At 37.5% G+C, this 19,870-nt stretch overlaps 1 protein-coding gene across 5 annotated transcripts in view; it reads left to right on the top strand.

Annotated features, from left to right (window-relative positions):
- Window positions 1-236: 236 nt before the first annotated feature.
- Window positions 237-19,870, top strand: part of Azin1 (antizyme inhibitor 1) — a 30,505-nt gene continuing 10,871 nt past the window's right edge. For 2 of the 5 annotated variants that reach the window (XM_076835991.1, XM_076835986.1), the window contains exons 1-3: window positions 237-595; window positions 5,084-5,221; window positions 18,118-18,314. In XM_076835991.1, the coding sequence (XP_076692106.1) occupies window positions 18,213-18,314 (102 nt within the window). In that variant the 5' untranslated portion in view covers window positions 237-595; window positions 5,084-5,221; window positions 18,118-18,212. Of the gene's footprint in view, window positions 596-5,083; window positions 5,222-13,384; window positions 13,550-18,117; window positions 18,315-19,870 lie in introns of those variants that run through there. The other 3 variants (XM_076835988.1, XM_076835989.1, XM_076835990.1) reach the window with 3 other exon arrangements.

Raw genomic sequence — 19,870 nt, 5'->3', positions numbered from 1 at the left:
GGCCTAAAGCTACGAGCGGCTGGAGGGCGGGAAGCGACCCGCGGGTTTGCACCTGCACTGCCGGGTCGCCCCTCCCCTCTCACCACAGCCCAGCGCAGGCCTCCTTCCTCTTCCGCCCCTCGAGTTTCCCCAGTCTACTGCCGTGCCCCGCCCCGCTCGCGCGGCTGCCTGGCCGGCTGTGACGTCACCAGACCCCGCCCACTGGCTATAAATACTGGCGTCTCGGGCACCGCCTTCCCACACTCTTTGGCTCTCCTCGCGGCTGAAGCGTTTCCTTTTTTTCACCCTGTTGTCGCCTTCTCTGCCTCTTCTTTTCCTTTCTCGTTCTGCTGCTCTGCGGTGTGACGAGGCCAAATCCTCTCCCCACCCAGCCCGCGACTTTTTCCTTTTACCCGCGCTGCTCCATTTCTCTCTGGCCGCCGCTGCCACTGCTGCTCAGCTGGTGTCGGTGCCGCGCTTTTCTCCCCACGTCGTCCCCGCAGCCTATGGCCCAGGCCGCCTTGGGTATTTCTGCTCAAGGTAACCACATCCCTCTTTAAAAATTCCGCCGAAAAAGAGAAGACGCTTTACCCGACTCTTTGGGCCGTTATCTCACGTGAGTACTGGGACAAGGAGAGCGGGAGGAGCTGGCGCGGGCCGGCCTCGGGGGCGGTGGGTACCTCCGCTGGGCCGCGTAGCCCTGGAGTCCCCGCAGCGCCCCGCGGCCAGCCGCTTCGAACATGGCGGACAGCGGCGTGTGTGGCGGCTGTCGGTGCCTCGGGTGGCGGGGCTGGCGCGGCGGGTCGCGCTTCAGGGCCTTAGAGACGGCCGCCCGGCGCTTGGCAGAACCCGAGCCACAGCGGTTGGGGCGAGGGGGCGTGTGCGTGCGGGGGCGCGCGCGGTGGTCTGGCCGCCGGGGGTCGTGGTCCACTCTCGGCAGCGTGCGGCCCCCACCCTTCTCCCGTGGTGCATTGCTGTTTCCGGGGAGGGGGCCCAGCTACGGCCCCTTGGGCCGTGGTCCCTATCTGCGGCTGGCTCTGCTTGGCCGCCTTTGGTTCCGGAGCCGGGTGGGCGGCGCGATGGGCTGCAGCGGCTCGGGCGCTGGGTTATGAATGGAGCCGGTCGGGTCCAGCGCCGGCCTCTTGTGACAGCTGCGGAGGAAGCCGGTCTGGGGGGTGAGGGGAGCGCGGTCCCCCTCTGGTGGAGGAAAGTTGACCCCACTCGGGGCCCGGCGGCGGGGAAGCCCCGGTGTCAAGTAGCGAGCGGGAGGCCTTTGGCCCCTTCTGGAAGCCTTGGGGCTGCCGCTCCGCCTCTGCGGCGTTCCTGATTGGGCCAAGTCGCTTTCAGTCACTCCCGGAGTCTGAGGATTAGTCACCATGGCTTCGCTTTCCAGTTCGCGCCGCGATTTCTGGGCAGAAAGAGGGAAAAGGGTAGGCTGGGGTGGCTTATCAGGTATTATCTTGACTGCCAGCAGTTAATGGTGATGACTTGTTTCAAATCTTAGAGAATATATGCCCTGAACTTGTATTCCTTAGACTAAACCACTGGCTAGGAAACCAGAAATGGTCGGGGATACAATTTACAGTCCAGTCATGTTTCAGCAGATTTTACTGGATTTTGTGGTGGCATCTTGGTTGAATATGTTAAGTTTTTCTGTGTCCAGCTTGGGTTAAGAATGACTCTTAAGGAATCTCTCTCCCTTATTGTGCGCTCAGGAAAGCCTGATAGAAATGTGGCTAATGGTTGTTTGGCGAGGCCCTAATGATCCTTACACATAAAATATCATGCAAATACTGATCCTGAGGACAAATAAGCTCCGAGGAGTTTTACATTAAGTAGAAAAGATGCCTGACTATAGGAATAGAAATGAAATCAAATTATAGTTTTTGTCCCCCAACGTATTATTTATATAGGATCCCAAACAGGTTAAAGAGTGGTACCTCCACTTTGATTCTATAATTAACATTAACATTTTCTTTTATTTGCCTTATATAATTGTTGCGTGAATTTCACAGTTATGTTAGAGACACCAAAACACTTCCCTTCCAACTTTATTTTTTTTAATATTTATTTTTAGTTGTAGTTGGACACAACACCTTCATTTCATTTATTTATGTTTATGTGGTGCTGAGGATTGAACCCAGGGTTCCACAAGTGCGAGGTGAGTGCTCTACCACTGAGCCACAACTCCAGCCCCCCTTCCAACTTTAGATAGGAACCTCATGGTTAGATAGGGTTCCATGCTGTTAGCAATTTAAAAAATTTGGGGGGGAGTAAAATTGATGGTAAAATCCACAAAAGTGTACTATTTTGAGCCTTACAAAAAATACTGCTATGTAATAACTCAAGCCTCTATCAATGTGCAGAACAGTGCTATTGACCCAGATAGATATTTCCCTTTTGTCTAGTCAAACTGTCTCCAAGTTGCCACAGACTCAACCATGATTCTGATTTTTTTAAATTAAAAGATTAGTCTTGTTTGTTCTAGAACTTCCGTACAAGTAGAATCAATCTATATGCATTCTTTTGTGTAAAAGGCTTTAATTTGGCATGTTTTTGATGTTCACATTGCATTTTTCAGTGGGTTTTTTATTGCTGAGTAGTACATTGTATAAATACCTTGCCTGATTTTTTAAAAAAAACATAATTTTATTTTAGAAATTTCAGTCTTATGCACACAAAAGAAGTCTCAAAGTCAGTAACGGTTCCTATATACTTAACCAGTTGACCATCTTATAGTATTGTGGTACATTTAATCTAAAGTAAACTGAATTTGTTAAGTATTTTTACTTCAACTCTTGAGTTTCTTCAAATTTCACCAGGCTTTTGGTTTTTGGAGTACTAGGGATTGAACCTGGAACTTTATTAGTATTTGGCAAATGCTTTACCACTGAGCTACACCCCAGCCAACAGTTGCTTTTTGTTGTTCTTTACTTTTTCCAGAATTTAGTCCTAACTCTACCACATTGTATTTAGTTGTCATATCTCCCCAGTCTTATCTGATCTGTGACAATTTACATTTTCTGTTGCTTTTCATGATTTTCAGTTCAGAGAAGTATTGGTTAGATACCTGATAGACTACCCTCCAATTTTGGATTTGTCTTGATATTTTTCTTATTACTTGAAAGAATACTACAAAACAACCTTAGAAATAATTGGTAAAAACAATGTGTAGAAAGAATCATAATTTTGAGATACTAAGTTTTGAGATATTAAATGTCAAAAGTGATAGAAGGTTTTTTGTGTCTTGGTCTGCTGGCTGATTCAGTCAAGTCTGGTATGCCATGCTCTTCAAATGATTGTTGAGGAACTTGGTTGCAGAGTTGTCTCATCTAGCTAATTTATGCAAACCATTCTAACTGAAAATTTTTTCATAATTCCTTTATCTTTTTCATTTAATCATTCATACTTTTGAAAATGTGCTTTTCAAAGTTTGGCACCTTCTTTCCCTGATAGTATATTTTTGTTAAATTTAGTGTCTTTGGGGGTGGGGTGGGTAACCTGGAATTGAACCCAGAGTGCTTAACCATTGAGCCACATCCCCAATCACTTTTTTTTATTATTTTGAGATAGACTCTCCCTAAGTTGCTTTAGACCTCAACCTCCTAAGTCACTGGGATTATAGGCATGCTCTACAATGCCCAGCTTCAAGTTTTATTAAAGATCTTATTGAAGAACATTCTTGCATTTCTAAAGATTAATGTTTTTATATTTCATATCACTTAAGCAGCAAAATAGGTGTGGGTAATATAGCAGGGAAATGATGAATAATGTCTCACCAAGGATAATTATCCTGTTCCCTAGGATAATTGAGAGTGAACTGTCCCTGGCATGAGTAGTATTTTTGTTTATTTTTAAAAATTATCTAGGTGTGGGAAGAGTTGGAATGTTTACGGAGTAGCACATTATTTGGAATTTTATGTAAGTTTATAATCATTGTTGCAAGTTAATATGTATTCTTTGGTCATCAACTGTGAGTGTCTTTAACTAGTTTCCCCTGCTAAGTAGAACATATTACTCCCTTCAAGGAATCCTTGAATTCTGGTGGAAGGGAAAGGGAGGCTTTAGGCATGCTTAAGAGTGCTTCTGAAATTTTTCGAACTCTTGACCTTAAATTTCTAGTTTTATTATTTCTGGTTTCCTTATTACCAACCTTTTCTAGCACATACTGTCAGGCTCTATTACTTTAAAACGGTAACTATTGAATTACAAATAGAAATGTAGGTATAGCATTTTATCTTGGGAACCAGTCAAACTGTAATAGGTGATGACCATTTATAAAACAGCATTTTGTGTAGTGTGGCAAACACTTTGACAATTCATTTGCTTCTAGTGGTGATAGAATGAAGTGTAGATCTAGATAAGTGTAGATCTAGATAAAGCTTAAGAGATTACTTGCCTAACATTATAAGGACTTCTCAATAATTCAGATACATAAGGTATTAGGATGTACAACTTTTTTTAAGTAATAAGAATTTGCATTTTAAGCAAAGAAAAATTTGGACTTGAAGTTGAAGGGTGTTCTGGGTAGTTCCAGACTTTAAGATCAAGTTAGAACATTATGTATTTAAAATCTTGCATATATGCTGGATTGTTGAGGGTACTTGGACAAATGAAAGCAAAATTTATAGCAGGCACTGTGGTGCATGCCTGTAGTCCCACTTACCTAGGAGACTGAGGTGGGAGAATCACAAGTTTGGGGTCCTATCTCCCGCAAGAAAAAATAAAAAGGAATGGATGTGTAACTCAGAAGTAGAGTGCTTGCCTGGCATGTGCAAAACTCTGGATGCAATCTCCAGTACCACCAAAAGGGTGGGGGGAGGCAAAATTAGACTGGAAATTCATGAGTAGATAGATAAAGCAACTTGATAAGGTGACTGGTGCCAGGTTCTGTGAACTTCTGTAGTAGAGCAGCTTGGAAATGATTATTAATAAAAAGTGCTTGGTTCTGTGGTAAACACTTTGAAACATTTTGGGTAATGTGACTTTAACAAAATGTATTCTATTAAAACTAAAGTTCTGTAGTTTAAGTGAACCTGCTATTGGAGCACAGCTGAATTTTATTTTTTAACATGGAATTATTTGCCACTTTTATTTTCTTTAGGGCGAACTTTCTGACCAAGTATACAACTACCCAGAAGGCCTAGGAGAAGTGCTGTATAGAGAGCAGTTCGACTTTAACGCCGAGCCACCTTGGGAACCTAGCTGATGATAGGGGGGTTCCATCTCCTAACTTGTCCATGTAAGTACCTAGGGGATCCTAGTAAAATGAAGGCAAGTGAGAGTGCTGTGTTTTTCAAAACTTGAAGTTGTATTTCTTTAAGAGCAGTGATCTTTAAAAACTCTGGACAGTTATAGATTAAACTTAACTATTCAGTTTAATTTATGCATTTTTCACCACTTAACTGGGTCATTTATAATTTACTTTCTCTTGAATGCATATAATATATTTTACATTAATAAATTGTAGAGTGTTTTTGTTTTTTTGTTTGTTTTTTTGGAACCAGGGGTTGAACTCAGGGGCATTCAACCATACAGAGCCACATCCCCAGCCCTATTTTGTATTGACAGGGTCTCACTGAGTTGCTTAGTGCCTCGTTTTTGCTGAGGCTGGCTTTGAACTTGTGATCCTCCTGTCTCATCCTCCCAAGCTGCTAGGATTACCGGTGTGTGCCACCATCACTGGCTGTACAGTGGTTTTTGGATTTAAGATGTAGTTTGCCACATCATTCAACCATTTAACTTTGGTCCAAGTACTGGTCTTGATCAGAAAAAAAGTCAAAAACCATTTTTATTTTTTTGGTACTAGAGTTTGAACCTCAGGCTTCATGCATGCTTAACATTCTATCACAGAGCTACACCACCAGTCCCAAAGACATTTTTAAATAAAGGAAAGGATTCTGCTGCCATTTCACTCAGTAAATCTATACCTCAGAGCATGGGATTTGAAACATGAATCTTAGTTTTTGTTTTCTTAGTCATGAACATCATGCTAGACTAAATATGATTTTTCTAGTTTACATTCCTTTTCATAAAATAAATTTTTATATAATACTCAGCTGTTGGGAACAACTGGTTGTTTTTTAGAGGACTTTCTGAAAGATGTCTGTGTCTCCCCCATCCTGCTACCTTTCTAACAGATTTTCAAGGATAGTTTTTGACTAGATTTTCTGTTTGGATTGACTTTTTAGAATTGATCCCCCATTCAAAATATCATTCCTCAGTAAAATATTTGAGCTGCTAGATTTGTGTGGTTCGTTCATTTAAAAACTTAATTGTATATAGATTTCTTGCTATTGAAATTTGATTTGGGATATTGAAATTAGGATATTTCTCTTGGCCAGAAACTTGGAAGGAATAGTATTAGAAATTTTCACAAAACCAAAAGATAACAGTTTGGTGAATTTAGCGTTTCTTTAGACTGATCTGCACCACCACCACCACCATGGTTTGAACCCAGGGGCGCTTAACCACTAAGCCACATCCACATCCCCTGCCCCTAAGTTGCATGTTTATTCTATCTTATGAGAGGGTGTTGATGTTAACTCATTTAAATGATTTTTTGATTTCAGGTTTTTAGGTTAAGGCTAAAGAGACAGAACAGTTTTAAGTACTAAGATTTTATAAGTTACAAGTTCTAATGCTTATAACCCTGATTGGAGGTTTTCCTATTTTGGCTTTTTTCCAACCTGTATAAATTTAAGCAAATTGCTTAGTTTTTTGAAACATAGCCATATAATAAAATTGGACTAGAATAATTCTTAATCCTAAGCAGAACAAAAAAAAAATTTATAATGCTGTGTGGTTATGCATTGTGTTTCTTGGATGAGTAGTATTAGTATCATCTAGAACAGAAATATAGACTCCTACCCAACTTGAGTCAGAATCTTTTGAGACAGGATTTTGCTAATTGCTGAGGCTGACCTTGTACTTGATGATCCTCCTGCTTCAGCCTCCAGAGTTGCTGGGGTTACAGGCATGTATACCATATTGCCCCACTCAGAATGTGCATTTTAAACAGATTGCTTGTATGCATATTAAAAGAGAAGCATGGTGCCAACATCTTAGTACCAAGTCCATTACCTAATATTGTTAATCTTTTTTTTCTAGGATATCTGATATTTTCCCTGAAGTTAACTGGGAGGGTCTGATTGGCAAAGATACAAATTAATTTTAAGGTGAAAATTAATTTTTCTTTTAAGGAAGGCTATAATGAAGGATGTTTTTACTAAAGTTTTTTGCTAAATTGGAAATTAAATCTTCATTTTTTTTTAACATTTGTAATGTTTCCTCTTACACATTTGACACTGATAACAATAAGCTGAAATATATGAGAATAATTTTTGCCAAACAAGAAAAAGTAGTTTTAGAATAATAAGTAATATCAAAAATTCAGAAAGACCTTACTCTTTTGAGTGAGGGAAGTGGGAACAGACAGACTATGCTAAAGATGTTTATTATTTATTCTGTAAGTTCTGGCAGCCCAAATTACTGATTTTTAGATTTATTATGCCCAGGGAAAAGGTATTAACATATACTCTTGTACTAGATACTCTGCTATAAAGCTATAGGTCCACAATCCCTTATTCATATAATTTTGAAACCCAGAAAACTTTTTTTTTTAAAGAGTTTTCCTTCAGCTTCCTTGGTATGACCCAAACTAATTTGGGAGAAAAATGTGACCTGAATCTGTGCTGAGGTGAGGCTATTTTTATCCTATCCCATTTAATGTTAATATTCCAGAGTTTTGATGTAGATATATTGTGATTACAGGATGCTGACTCATTCTCTTGGAGAGAGTTACGTTATATATTATAGATACTACATTATTGCTCTAAACCTTGACAAATTGTGAACTCAGAAAATACTTTGTTCTATGGTTTCACTAGAATTAGTAAAAATGGTAAGAGAATCATACCTCCCAGAATTGTAATATTCTTATGTATAATAGTGTGTTCTAGAAACTGAAACCCTGAGATTAATTTTATGTTGAGCAACAGTACTATTTGGAACCAATAAGAGGACTTTGCATATAACATTGCAAAGCAATGTTGAATATTAGTAGAATTCCTGTGCAGGCGATCTGAGCTCCAGGATTTGCTTCAGGGTAAGGTTTTTAAATCAAATAAACATCTGAATTTAGTGGTAGTTCATTAAGGACTGGAAGCTATGGAAATTGCTTACATAGTACAACCTCTCCCCACTCCCTCAATACTCGCTATTGAAACCAGGGATACTACCACTGAGCTACATCACAGCCCTTTTCATTTTATTTGAGACAGAATCTCACTAAATTGCCAAAGACTGGAATTGAATTTATGATCCTTCTACCTCAGCCTCCCAAATTACTGGGATTACAGGTGTGTCCAACAGTAGCTGTAAATTATTTTCTTTTGAAATTTGTTTTTAGAATCTCACTAAATTGCCAAAGACTGGAATTTATAATCCTACCTCAGCCTCCCAAATTGCTGGGATTACAGGTGTGCCCATCACTAGCTATAAATCATTTTCTTTTGAAATTTGTTTTTAGAATATGAATGATGCATTATGTGAAAATATCTTTGGTGCTGGGGATAGATCTCAGGGCCTCTGCATGCAGTCTCTGAGCCACAACTTCAGCCAACTCCAGCACTTGAGAATACCATGACAAATATTTTTAATATTAGTATCTCAGATTAAATTCCTTATATTTGGCTGGCATGGTGGTACACACCTGCAATTCCAGCTACTCAGGAGGCTGAAGAAGGAGGATTGCAAGTTTGAGGCCAGCTTCAGCAATTTAGCAGGACCCTGTCTCAAAATAAAATATAAAGGACTGGCCATATACCTGAATGGTAAAGTGATCTGTGTTCAGTCCTGGGGTGGAGGTGGCAATAGTGGAATTTCCTAGGGCTTTATGGAAACCCCAGTAAGGGGTTTCTAGTGTATTTGTTTTGTTTTCAGTTCACTTTAGCTGTAGCTCCAGTATAAATAAATTAGCCTAATGGAAAATATTTAAAATTATCTAGTCCAGAAAACTAAACTCCCTTTAACTAGTGGATTTGGTAATAGCTTTTACCAATGGATTCAATGATGAAGTCAGGTTGAATTAATCATTGTATACCCCCTGCCTTTTTGTTGTTGTTGCTGGGGATTGAGCCTGGCAGCAGTCTGCCACTGAATTACATCCCCAGCCCTTTTTATTTTGAGACAGTGTCTTTACTAAATTGATAAGGCCAGCCTTCAACTTCTGAGTCTTTTACCTCAGCCTTCCAAGTAATTGGGTTTACACCTGTGCCACCAAGCCTAGCTATCATATGTCTTTCAGTGTCTCATTGTATCTAAGTATAGAAAGAGAATTAATTAAGTGTACTTTTTAAGTTTGCTTTAAAAATTACTGATTGTTACTAGTTGACTGTATGTTCTTACGGAAACATCAAAAGAACATCAACATTCAGGTTTTGACTTTCAATTGTTAGTATTTATATAGCCTTAGTAGGATCCCACCTTAAGATTATTTTAACGTTCTTTATGAATTTGCTAGTGCTACTTCTTCATGTATCACAAATTGTTAATAGAAAAGAGAGGTTGGGACTCAGTGCTAAAGCACTTGCCTAGCATGTGTGATCCCCAGCCCTGGGTTCGATCTCCAGCACCACATAAACTAAATAAACAAAATAAAGGTATTGTGTTCATCTACAACTGGAAAAAAAAAAAAAATTGATTCTACTTGTGGTAAAAAGGAGAAATTTGATTATGGTAGTTAAAGATACTGTGATGCAAGCAAATTCAACAGAACATTCATTAATGGTTGATTGTCTTGGAGAAAGATGAGTAAAACTATCATTGTAATATATAATTTTAAGGGGTGTGTGTGTATATATTATTTTTAAACAACCCTTGCCCCCCATACTGGGGAATGAACCCAGGGCCTCTTACCATTGAGCTATATAATGAGCCCTTTTTATTTTGTTTTGTTATTATTTTATTTTGGGGGGAATTCTCTGTTGCCCAGGCTGGCCTTGAACTTGTGATCGATCCTTGCCTCAACCTCCCAGGTAGCTGGTATTATAGGCATGTGCTACCATACCAAGTCTTAAAATATATTTTTAAAGTATATATATTTCTTTGACATGCATAAAATACTTAAGGGTGCATTTCTGCTGGTAGCAGAAAAATATTCTGTATAAGCATAGTGTGAATTAATAGCATGTTAAAAGATTAGTAAGTTTGGGTGGGGGATATGGTATTGTTGCTTGGGGCAAATTTATCTTTTCTAGGAGGACCAACAAGATTGGAAAATGGTGTAGATCAGTTTTTAAAGATGTTGAACTGTTTCTTGCTACACTGCATAGTTTAGTTGAGAGAATTAATAAAGTGACTACCAGTCTGTTTCACACTGTATTCACTCAACACATTCTTTTTTCAATTTAGGGTTTCCCCTACTCCTCTCCTTCACATCTCTCAAAATCATTTTGGAACTCGGAGGAATTAATTATGAGAAAGGTTTTGTAAACACTAGGTAAATTTGGTAGTTTGCCGTTCTAGGTTGGTCATTGTTTAGATAAGCCTGAGGACACTCTTCCAGTGAAAGTACTTATTACATAATGGAAGGCCCAGGAAACAGATGTTTTGTTCTTAACCTCCATTAGTAGGTTATTCATGCCTATTTAATTAGTTTGTTGCATGCTAATTGAAGCAGAGATTTAGCCATCCATTTCCCTAATCTGGTGTTTTTCACTTGATGGTCCAAGTAGGAAGTATTTGGATAACATACTGACTTAGAAGGATTAGCCTGGTCTGGTTCAGTTTGCCCAGGAATGTATGCAGCCACTCTTGAGGTTTGAAATGTCTGTAATGGATTGACTTGCAGCAGGAGTCAAAATAGCAAACTCTTTCGAAATATTCTTCATAAATTTTTTGCCTCATTTTATGTAAGCACATATTTCAAGTATCCCCTCAGAATTTATTTAACTATGGGATTTTATTTTGTTCATTTTATCTAGCTTAATCAGTTTATGAACTGATCTTTGATATACCTCAAACACAGTTGTTTTGGGGGACAATGGTGAGAGGTTTTTGTTTTGTTTTTTTTTTCTTGTGATGTATATGGTCTTGATCTCTAGAGGTTTGAAAATAGTATCTTCTAGAACTGCTTTGTTTGAAACAATAGCCATTATTTTTAGCCATTTTTTTACCTTAGCAACTGGGAATACAGCTCATTGATAGAGCACTTGTCTAGCATGTGTGAGGCCCTGGGTTTGATTCCCAATACTCTGGGGGAGGAGAGCTTTGTTTTTATTTAAAAAATTTAGTTTCTCCGATGCATGAGGCTTATATTTCAAATGCTTGAAACTATCAGTAAAGAACAATTCATTCATCATAGAATGTTGGGCAGCACTACTCTAGGATAATTATTGTAAGTGAAATATGAATCACATTCTAAGGTTTGTCTAATAAAAATTTGTTGCTGAATTTGTAAGGGTTTCTTATTTGTATATTCTTACTGAATTCTTTAGTTGTCTAACATATCCTTAGGATATTACTCCTTATAGTGACTGAACCTCATGTAAATTGAAATTAATATTAGCTTTATGTTGACTTTTTTTTTTTTTTTGGTACCAGGTATTGAACCCAGGGATGTGCTTAACCACTGTATCACATCCCCAGCCTTTTAATTTTGAGACAAGGTCTTGCTAAATGGCTGAGCCTGGCTTTGAACTTGTGATCTTCCTGCCTTATCCTTCTGAGTCACTGAAATCATAGGTGTGCACCACTGTGCCTGGCGACTTCAGGTTATTTTTATGTATTCCTTGCTCTTTACTGAAAGTATTGCAAAGAGCTGTTAAAGGAAGTATTCTCTCTTAGTTCATCACCTAGGTTTAGTGTAATCAACAAGAGTTAATATTTGGTGTGATCACAAATAGGATGGTGTATTCTAGTACATTCATCTTGGAAACTGTAACAATAACCAAATATTATTCCAAAGGAGATATTTGCTCTCCTGAATTCACGAAGAGCTCCTACAGGTTATAAGAAAAAGGGAAAGCACGATTTATAAAAAAGATTAATAGACTCGAAATTCATTTGTCACTTCCAACCTAGCATTTCCATCCTTGAGCATGTGTCCTAGACTGTAGCACCTATGTCTAGACTTGCAGCCAGTACAGGACCAGGGTATCCTGTAAAATAGCATACTGCAAAGTATTGCTTAGGATTCCATGAAAGAAAACTATTAAATAAGGGAATGGTGTTTAGCAAAAGTCTAAACATCTGTAGGGGAGACACACACACACTGCCACCTGTGAGAAGGACCTTTGAGATATGAATCTTGTTTCTTAATTGCTTGCTTAACCTGGTCTTTGTTGCAGTAATTGTATTTCACATATGTTTTATATACAACAAAATAAAAAGTATTCCATTGTAGTTAGGGCTTCCAGTTAGTGAGATCTGCCTAAAGTATGAATATGTCAAATCTTATTTACATTAAATAAGATGAGATTTCAGTATTTTCCTTGCGCAGGCACACTTTTTCTAGGGAAAAAAAAATCGAGTCTTCAAATTGTCAAGGGAGTTTAATAGTGTTAATTCCACATGTAAAATAACATTGCTGTGAAAATTCTGTATTTTATTTTTCTTATTAAGATACATTTTAATATTTATTTTTAGGCATTTTGAACCTAATTTGAAATAAGTTGGGTCTATTTCCTTAACCCTCCCTCTCATCTCTTGTTCATTCTTGTTCTTTTAAGGGGGAAAAAAATCTTCAGCATCTTTTAGTGTTCTTTCTTTAGGCTTACTCAGTTTTTTTCCCTCCCCTCCCAAACTCATCTCCTGAAAAATAATTTTTTATGAGTATATATTGTGATCACTAGCTTTCCAGTTATTGTCAGTTGAAGCAGGCCCTGTCCTGGTTATCCTGAGTGTTCTATCACTTGTTTTTATCCACTATGGCAAAAATGGATTATGTGATCTTATGGCCATCACCCAATTTATTAGAACTTCCTATCATTTTTAGTATGTAGCTTCCTGGAATTTTTTTTTTTTTCCTGGTTCAGACCTGCTTGAGGCCTTATTACATCTATAGTGCCGAAGTCATTTTTTAGAAGCCTCTTTTAATGCTATTCTGATCGATCACTTCTAAAGGTATTCTGTGTGGTAAGTAACTTTTTCCTGTTTTAGAGAGGAGGGGGCTTTTTGACATCTGTTTTTTAAAGCTGAGTGCTGAGTCATCAAATGCTTATGTAAAAATAAAGAACTTCCTATCATTGCCTTAGGCATCTTCAGAGTAACTATAGTAGTGTAAATTTCAAAATAGCAGTTTTTCATTTTTAAATGAGTAAAAGTCCTGTTAGAAAAGTGGTTGATGTGTTAAGGTTGGGTTTCCTGCTTAGGTGTCTCTGAAACTACTCTCAACCTTTCAGCTCTCCCTGTTCTACTTCCAGGGAGGTCTTCACTTCAGAAATCCAAGACTCATATTCATCCAGCTTGGTGTCAAGTGGGCTGTTGCTGCCAGAATTATCTTGTGATTATTTGAAAGATGTATCAGTTTCTTCTGAAGTACAATCAACTGTAGAAGCCTTTGTAGCAGGTGTGTAACAAGGCAAGTGCCCCAGCTGCTGCAACCACTACTCTTGGAGCTACCCTCCCTGTGAACATGAGGACTCAAGGCCTCATGGAAGGCTCCAGGGAGCAGTGTGTGGTTCTTTGGAGCCTTTGTTTCTTTTGGCAGCTCTTCATGGAAAATGTATTATGAAAACACCAATATAAAGGTGTAAATGAGGGATGTTATACATTTTTTTTCCCCCAGCTGAGTCCAGGAGGAAATTTCCTATTAACAAATTACTTTTGTGATTATAGCAACTTTAGTATTGTGACGTAACCTGAGCTTTCTCTCAACCATATATTAATAGTGTTTGTGAAAATAGTTTTGAAAGTGCTTGTATGTAACGAACACCTTTTCATAATTGTGGATACCAGTAAGCATCAGAGCTTTTGTAAAATTTGCTACTAAGTTCAAGTTCTAAAGCATTCTGGTGAAGAGAATCTAAGATCTACATAGAATAGATTTTCTAAAGTTTAATAAATAATTTAAGGTCCAACAGCACCAAACTGGTAAACAGTGGTGCATGATGTGTTAGAACCAGGAAATTAATCTTGTTTCTGATTTATAACCAGAACCACTAGAACATTTCATCTAACATCGTGGTTTGATTCTGTATTTTCAGTTGAGGGGATGGAAAAGTCCTGGGAATAATCCCTGTGGTGTTAAAAATCGAGGTGAATTAACTTGCTGAATCTGGTATACAGTATAAACTCTGCTCACCTCAACATATGCACACTTATTTTTTTTCTTGCTAGAACATGCTGTATCTCAGAATATTTATTTTAATAATATTGGCAGCAACTAACTTTAATACCTCTAAACATTCTAGCAGAAATGTTTCTTAGTTGTTTTTTTTTTTTTTTTTTAATGTTAACACAAACCTTGCTTTTTGTGACAGTGTAGCTATACAGTTTTTTTGCTAACATTAAGAAAATTACAGGAAAGATCTCCTGGAGTCTTATTTTTAAAAATAAGTGAGATGATGGTATAATATTGAAGGTAGAAAGACTCCTGATCAGGCTACTTTGACCCTGATTGGCCCTTTTTGATGGAAATACTGGATCTCCAATAACAGATATCTCATTTGAATTCATTGGCTCAAAGTGTCTTAGAAAGCTGGTTTTCTGAAGATACTTGTGTTTTACAAGTTGCAGAATTTGTTTTTTCTGGGACTGACTAGCTTTTAACAGTAACTGATAGCTAAGCTTAACATTTACATGCACATCACTTGCATATCACAGTTAAAGACTTCTTTTTAAGAATGTCAAAAACAACTGGTTGTGGTCATGAACACCCAGGAAATGACAAGTTCAACATCAGCCCCTGCAACATAGAGATGGCCTAAGCAATTGAGCCGAGATCCTGTCTCAAAATAAAAAGAACTGGGGATGTAGCTCAGTGTTAAAATGTCCCTGGGTTCTGTCCTTAATTCCAGCAACAACAAAAAGAATGTCAAAGACAGGTTTTTCAATGCATAGGGGATACATTATCACCACCTCTTAAGTTAAGAACTCCCTAATTTAGCTGGGAATATAGCTCAGTGGTAGAGATCACAAGTACCCACAAGGCCCTGGGTTTGATCCTCAGCAGCAAAAACTAAAACAAATAGAACTTTCCAATAATAGAGTTGTGAAGTCCTTTTGCTTTAGTTCCCAAGACCTACTCTGGCTAATTAGTCGACTTTAATCAACAATTTTATTGTAATTTTCAGTATAATTAAGAAAATCAAGTAGCATTACACCTAAATCTGTTTTAGTGGTTTCAGATGTGCTTTAATCCTTTTTGTCAAGTACTACCAATATAAAAAATGAATTTTATTTTTTCTAACAATCCTTTTTTTTGTTTGGTTAATAATTCTGCAATTACTTCTGAAGTGACAGTTACATTTCAAAGATGTGTAGTTACTCCACTAACACTTTCTTTTTTTGTTTTGTAGCCAGCATATGCTTTCCGAAATTCTTTTTATTGTTGGTAGTATATTTTTATTCATATTATTAATAACATTTGTCAGATGTTTGGGTTTGGCCTTTAATTTTTAAAATCATTTTACTTCTAAAGAAGTCTTATCGTGGCAGGTTTCTGGGTTGGGAATTTATTGGAAACGGGACATGAGAGTACTTTGTGGTAGTAGATGATTATAATTACATGCCAAAACAAGTACACATTATTACATGTAAAACTGTTAATATAGATACAAAAATGGAAAGAAAAATTTCAAATTTGGGGTCTACATATCTGAAAATTAGACAAAAGATTCAGAAATCAGGTTTAAAATTGCGAAGATAGTCATGGGGTTTGGGTTTTATAGTCCAGTGCTTAGCCTCTGAAGTTCTGGGTTCAGTCCCTAGCACCAAAGGAAAGAAAATAGTCATAAAGATAAGTAAAAGCTGAGTAGGCACAATAGGAGGGTTTTTTTTTGTTTTTTTTGTTTTTTTTAATGCCAGTGGGAATACAATGAAGAAATTAACTATGAGAAATGGTTAGTTGATTATGGGGATGTGATAAAGTTGTATTAAAGAGACTGAATTGTGTTATTTCCAACAAAAGGGATCCTATGATTTACAGGGATAAGTTTTGGGAAGGCAGGCGCTGCATTTTGTTTATAACACAATTTTCCAGCTTTATATAACAGCATGCCATACTGCTATAATAACATGAACATGTTTGCTTTGAGATTGAAGCTAGTTTTAATAGGCAGTGATAATTAAACCCTCTAGATTCTGTAGTTGGAAAAATATTTTTACAGTTATCAGCATACTACTATAGAAATACTCTGAAGAATGGGCATTATGCAGGTAAGATGGGATCCAGTGGGCCTCATATTTTTGTAAATACTGAATGTTAAAGCAGAGTTAACCCTAAGCTACAAAAATTACCTTGTCCTGACTTTAAAAGCTAACTTTTTGATAATGTAGCTTATTGGTAGAGTGCTTGTCTAGGATGCATGAGGTGCTGGGTTCAATCCCCAATTCAAACTATTTGGCCTCAGTTGCCTTTGGTGGTGGACTATCCATAACCTAAGATTTCTCAAATAAATGCTACATGTATTGCATTTAAAGAGACTAGTGAACTGAGATTTTATTTAGGCAAAAGATCTTGATAATTTTTTTAAAAATGTAGTTCTCGGAATAAACAAAAGCTTATTTTGTTTATTTTGGCTGGTAAAACGGTGGTGCCAAACCATGGTGCATGGATCTTTTTGAATTAGTGTTCTTTTTCTGTCAACCTACTACTAAGTATCCACACTTAGTTGGCCTTATTGCTTAAGATAAATATGCATTCTTGGCCTAAAACGTCTACTTGCTGGGCACACATCCTTTAGAGAATGTCTAGACTATGATTTGACTTCACTGCATAAGTAGTAATTGTCATGCAAATATGCCTAAATTAACTTCTTTGGAGTGATAAAAATAACATCAACTTTAGTCTCCCCCTATCATGAAAGAGGTTTGATGAACTGAATCTAATTGGCTTCTTGGAATTAAAGCGCTGTTTTAAGTTAAAACTAAGTATTGTTTATATTTCATAAAATTTAACTAATGTTATAGCTTACTGAGCAGTTTTCTTCTGATATAACCAAAAAGCTGATACTACTATGTGTGGGGACCCTTGAAAATGGAGTGCATTTTCAGGATGAGGACCATCACCCAACACGAACTCCTACACAGGATATAGGGAGGTGGTAAATGATGGGGGTGGCAGGAGGAATGAAGGACTCAGGAATGACTATAAGGTTTATCAAGATAGAATTAGTTACGCAAAGTGAGTGGTAGTCTGTCTATCCGAAGGACTTGTTTTATCATGTCTATGTTAGAAGGAATCATTTCCTAAAATCACCTAAGGACCAGTGAAATTCAGCAGAGAAGATGAGCCTTGTATGGCAGCAAGTGTTGCCCCAGAAAATGAGAACCAAGTAAAGTGGGAAGGTTTGATTGGGAAAATTGGGTTTAGCCCAAGGACTTTAAAAAAAAAAAAAAAAAAATCAGTTGGCAACTCAGTTTTTATCTCTTTGAGCTAGCACTTGAACAGATGTTTTTGTTTCATATGCTTTTTTGGAGGGCAGGGTTTACAAAGTCTTTTGAGAAAGTAACTTAAGATGGTTAAGGGAGATTTTGAGAAATTGAGGTAAGATTTGTATAGTACTAAAAAAACAGCCCAGACCATGTGTTCTAATTGAGTATAAAACCTGAACAGTCTATATTCAAAGAAGTCACGGTTTGTCCCCTGAAGCTATCCTCCACCCAGCCTAGTTCTATTATTTTTATCTACTCTAGAATATTGTAAGACATGTCTGAAGTTACCTGGTCCTACTGTTTGTTACTGGGTACCTGGGTGGGTTACCTTCTCAATAAATTATATTCAGCTTATTTCTTAAATGTATAAAATATACATTTACTAATTTTTTAGAGTGGGTATTAAAGTAATTCAATGTTTCTGAATGCTAAGTGATCACAAATTCTTGACTAAATTAAGAACTTGGCACACTTTCACTAATAATTCATGTAATGTTTACTGAAATAATGTAGACTTTGATATAACTTTTATTTTGACAGTTTGTTGCATATTCTAAGGACCCAGACATAGGCTTGGTGGCCCGTCTCTTGTTTTTCCTGGTTTATGACTTTCGGCTTTGTGGAATACGGCTGAGATGAAAGGATTTATTGACGATGCAAACTACTCTGTTGGCCTGTTGGATGAAGGAACAAACCTTGGAAATGTTATTGATAACTATGTTTATGAACATACTCTTGTAAGTGCACCATTTCATAATTTCAAAATAATTTTCCTAATTTGAAAACACCAGTGCTTTGTTAACTTCTAGAAGTTAATCTGATAAAAAGTGTTTGATTCAGTTAACTTTTCCAGGTTTTAAGTTAACACTGACACCCCTACCTTGAAGTGTATCTCTTTTTAAAGTCTACATTATTTAAAAATGTTTCATAATTGCCATTTCTCTATTTTTTAGCACCTAACTCTGTTTATTTTTTTAAAACATTGCTGGAAAACCTAATCAGCACATGGCTTCTTACTAATTTTTCTGAACCTCATTATTTAATTTTCTTTACATATGTTGATTATGAATTTGATAATTTATACTGAATGTTTACTTCCCAGGAGAGTCAACCTGTACAAAGTCATACATTCCAGAATTATATTCACCTCTAATTTAGATAATTTGTTTTTATTTTAGACTAGTAGAATTATTTTCATTTATTAACTTACTAATGGATTCCCATCTCTACCCCAGTACTAGGGATTGAAGCCAGTGCCTTGGGTATGCTAGACAAATGTTCTACCACTGAGCCTCATCACTCTATCCCTTCTATTTTTTTGAGACAGGACCTTGCTAAATTGCCCAGGCTGGTCTCAACTTGGAATCCTCCTGTCTTAGTTTCCTGGTTAGTTGGGATTATAGGCATCTGCCACGATGCCTGGCTAGGATTTGCTCTTGTTTTGGGGAACTAGTTTCCTATATTCTCCAAATTTGTTGGATTATCATGTTATTTTAGTGTTCTGTAATAGGATACCCAAAAGACTTTTATCCTTCTTTTGACTTGGATTCTACAGAAATGCTAGAACAGTCTTTCCTCACCCTAGCAAAATCTCTTACTTTCTTATCCTTCATTATCAAACTTTGAACTTATACTGTTCAACCAGCTCGTAAGAAGCTTGTAGTCAGATTTTAGTGCCTTTTCTCTTTATCATCCTCTTCTAACTGTAACATTTTTTTTTCCTGGGTCAAGTATAATCTTAGAAATCTTAATATTCTTTGTATTATCTCCTATTATCCCTGGTTTGCCTTGCACATGTTGTTTAGAATAGTGATCTCCTAACCTCACATTTTCTGCTTAATTTCATTGAATATTCATTAAGTACGGTTTCCCCATTCCCTCAAGTTCATTAGTTTTCCATTGCCTACTCTCATTCTTCCAGTTTCACATTTTGTCTAAGATAATAAATAAAACTGAATACCTGGTGTTTTTTATCCCAGCTCTCTTTGCAGTTAGCCCATTAAATACTGGCAGTTGAACCCAGGGGTGCTTTCCACTGAGCTGTACCTTCAGTCCTTTTTATTTTTTGAAGGGTCTCACTAATTTTCTGATGCTGGCTTTGAACTTCCCGTCTTCCTGTCTTGGCCTCTGGGCTCGCTGAGATTATAGGCATGTGTCACTGCGCCTAGCTTAATGTGCAGTTTTAATGGAGGTATATACTTTGTTGAATATTCCAAATTCTACTCTCTGTAGTCAGAAAATTATATCCTGAACTGCCAAAGTAACAGCATGGAAGGAAATAGGTCTCCTTCAC

The sequence above is a fragment of the Callospermophilus lateralis genome, chromosome 16, assembly GCF_048772815.1.
Source record: "Callospermophilus lateralis isolate mCalLat2 chromosome 16, mCalLat2.hap1, whole genome shotgun sequence".
Taxonomy (NCBI): Eukaryota; Metazoa; Chordata; class Mammalia; order Rodentia; family Sciuridae; genus Callospermophilus; species Callospermophilus lateralis.
Note: the sequence above shows the minus strand (reverse complement) of the source record. Positions and strands in the feature narration are given on the sequence as shown.